At 54.3% G+C, this 1,585-nt stretch overlaps 1 protein-coding gene across 1 annotated transcript in view; it reads right to left on the bottom strand.

Moving 5' to 3' along the window:
• Positions 1-732: 732 nt before the first annotated feature.
• The window catches only part of ACA1_215790 (copper/zinc superoxide dismutase), a gene marked incomplete at both ends in the record, with an annotated part of 3,791 nt that continues 2,938 nt past the window's right edge, over positions 733-1,585 (bottom strand). Inside the window, 3 exons of the mRNA XM_004337072.1 lie at positions 733-914; positions 1,147-1,201; positions 1,293-1,496. Coding sequence (XP_004337120.1) covers positions 733-914; positions 1,147-1,201; positions 1,293-1,496 — 441 coding nt within the window. The remainder of the gene's footprint in view (positions 915-1,146; positions 1,202-1,292; positions 1,497-1,585) is intronic.

Below are 1,585 nucleotides of genomic sequence, written 5' to 3'. Positions count from 1 at the left end.
GTTAATGTGAGGGCCTCGCGTTAGTTTCGTTCCTTATCCATCAAGTCCCCCCCCCCATGCCGTTCCATTATTCAATGAATCGGTAAATGAGTTGCGCCACGATTGAACAAGGAGAGGAGATGGAAGATGGAGAAGAATAACGAAGAGAGAACAAATTAAAGAACGAGATGGAGTGATTCGATAAGCTGTTGCCTAACACGGCGCCAAGTAGGCAACACGTTCGGAGATGAAAGAGAGGGAAGGAGAGAACGAAGAAATCATGCGCCGATGAAGAAGATGAAGGGTGTGTACCCTCTGAAGGTATTTCGAGCGCTTGAGCGACTGGCGTCTGAAGATGGATGATGATCGAAGAAACCAAGAGCGAACAAAGAGCGAAGGCAACGCAGTGACGACAAAAAATAGATAAATTAATGAAACCACAATTAATCATGATTCGGCTAACGGTCGCTTTCGTTCTTTTCGCTCACTCCGGAGCCGCGGCACCACACGGTTTTTCACTCCTTGCGTGCGTTGCCGGGTGTCGTGTCCCCCGTTGTGTTTTGTGCCGGTTGGTGTGGTGCTTGGAACTCAACCGGTGAGCGGGTTCTCCACACATTTTCTAACCCACTTGTTCTTTGTGTGAGTGTAGCACAATTTCAACTTCGAGCCACCACTGTGTACTGGAGCAATCGCTCGTCGGGTTGTCAGTGTGTTGCGCCTGGTGGTGGTTGTTGGGAAGAGGCCGAGTGGAGCTTAGGCCCGCAGGTAGCCGAGAAGGGCGGCCAGGGGAGCGGTGAGGCTGTGGGCGCTGCTGGGCCGGGCGGTGCAGTCCTCGTTGGCAAAGGTGTTGTCGACGGCGATGGGCACCGGGGACGGAACCGTGGACGGGTGGGCAAGGCCGATCACGCCCACCATTATCCGCTTGCCCGACGTACCTGAACGCACAGCACCCACGCGTTCTTAGCATTCTTCTCCACGCACCTTCTTATCATCGCACACGCACACACGCACACACGCACACACGCACACACGCACACACGCACACACGCACACACGCACACACGCACACACGCACACACGCACACACGCACACACGCACACACGCACACACGCACACGCACACACGCACACACGCACACGTCCAACGAGAGAGACGGATGAACGTACCGGCTTGGTCGCAGCCGTAGCCAGAGCCATGATCTTTGCCGCTGTGGATTGCGACCTGATGATTGCACATCAGGCACCGACAATTGTGAGCATTGTGCCACGCGATAATGATGGTGATGGTGACGGTGATGACGAGGATGACGTACAGCGCGGCCGAGCAGGGAATGCACGTCGGGGATGTTGGTGGTGGTGTAGTTGAAGTGGGCCAGGCCCGTCGCCGAGTCGTAGGACTGGATGTTGCCCAGATCGCCGACGTGGCGCGGCGTGGTCTCGGGAACGTGGTGCTTGGCGCCGGTCGGGTTCCAGTGCGAACCGACGCTGGAGCCGTCGGTGCTGCTCAGATCGCCATACTGTTGTGGAGATAAAAAGAAATAGAAAAATATTCAATTAAAACTAGAAAATAATAATAATAATAACAGTAATAATAAAAAAGAACAAC

The sequence above is a fragment of the Acanthamoeba castellanii genome (assembly GCF_000313135.1).
Source record: "Acanthamoeba castellanii str. Neff unplaced genomic scaffold scf7180000084758, whole genome shotgun sequence".
NCBI lineage: Eukaryota > Discosea > Longamoebia > Acanthamoebidae > Acanthamoeba > Acanthamoeba castellanii.
Note: the sequence above shows the minus strand (reverse complement) of the source record. Positions and strands in the feature narration are given on the sequence as shown.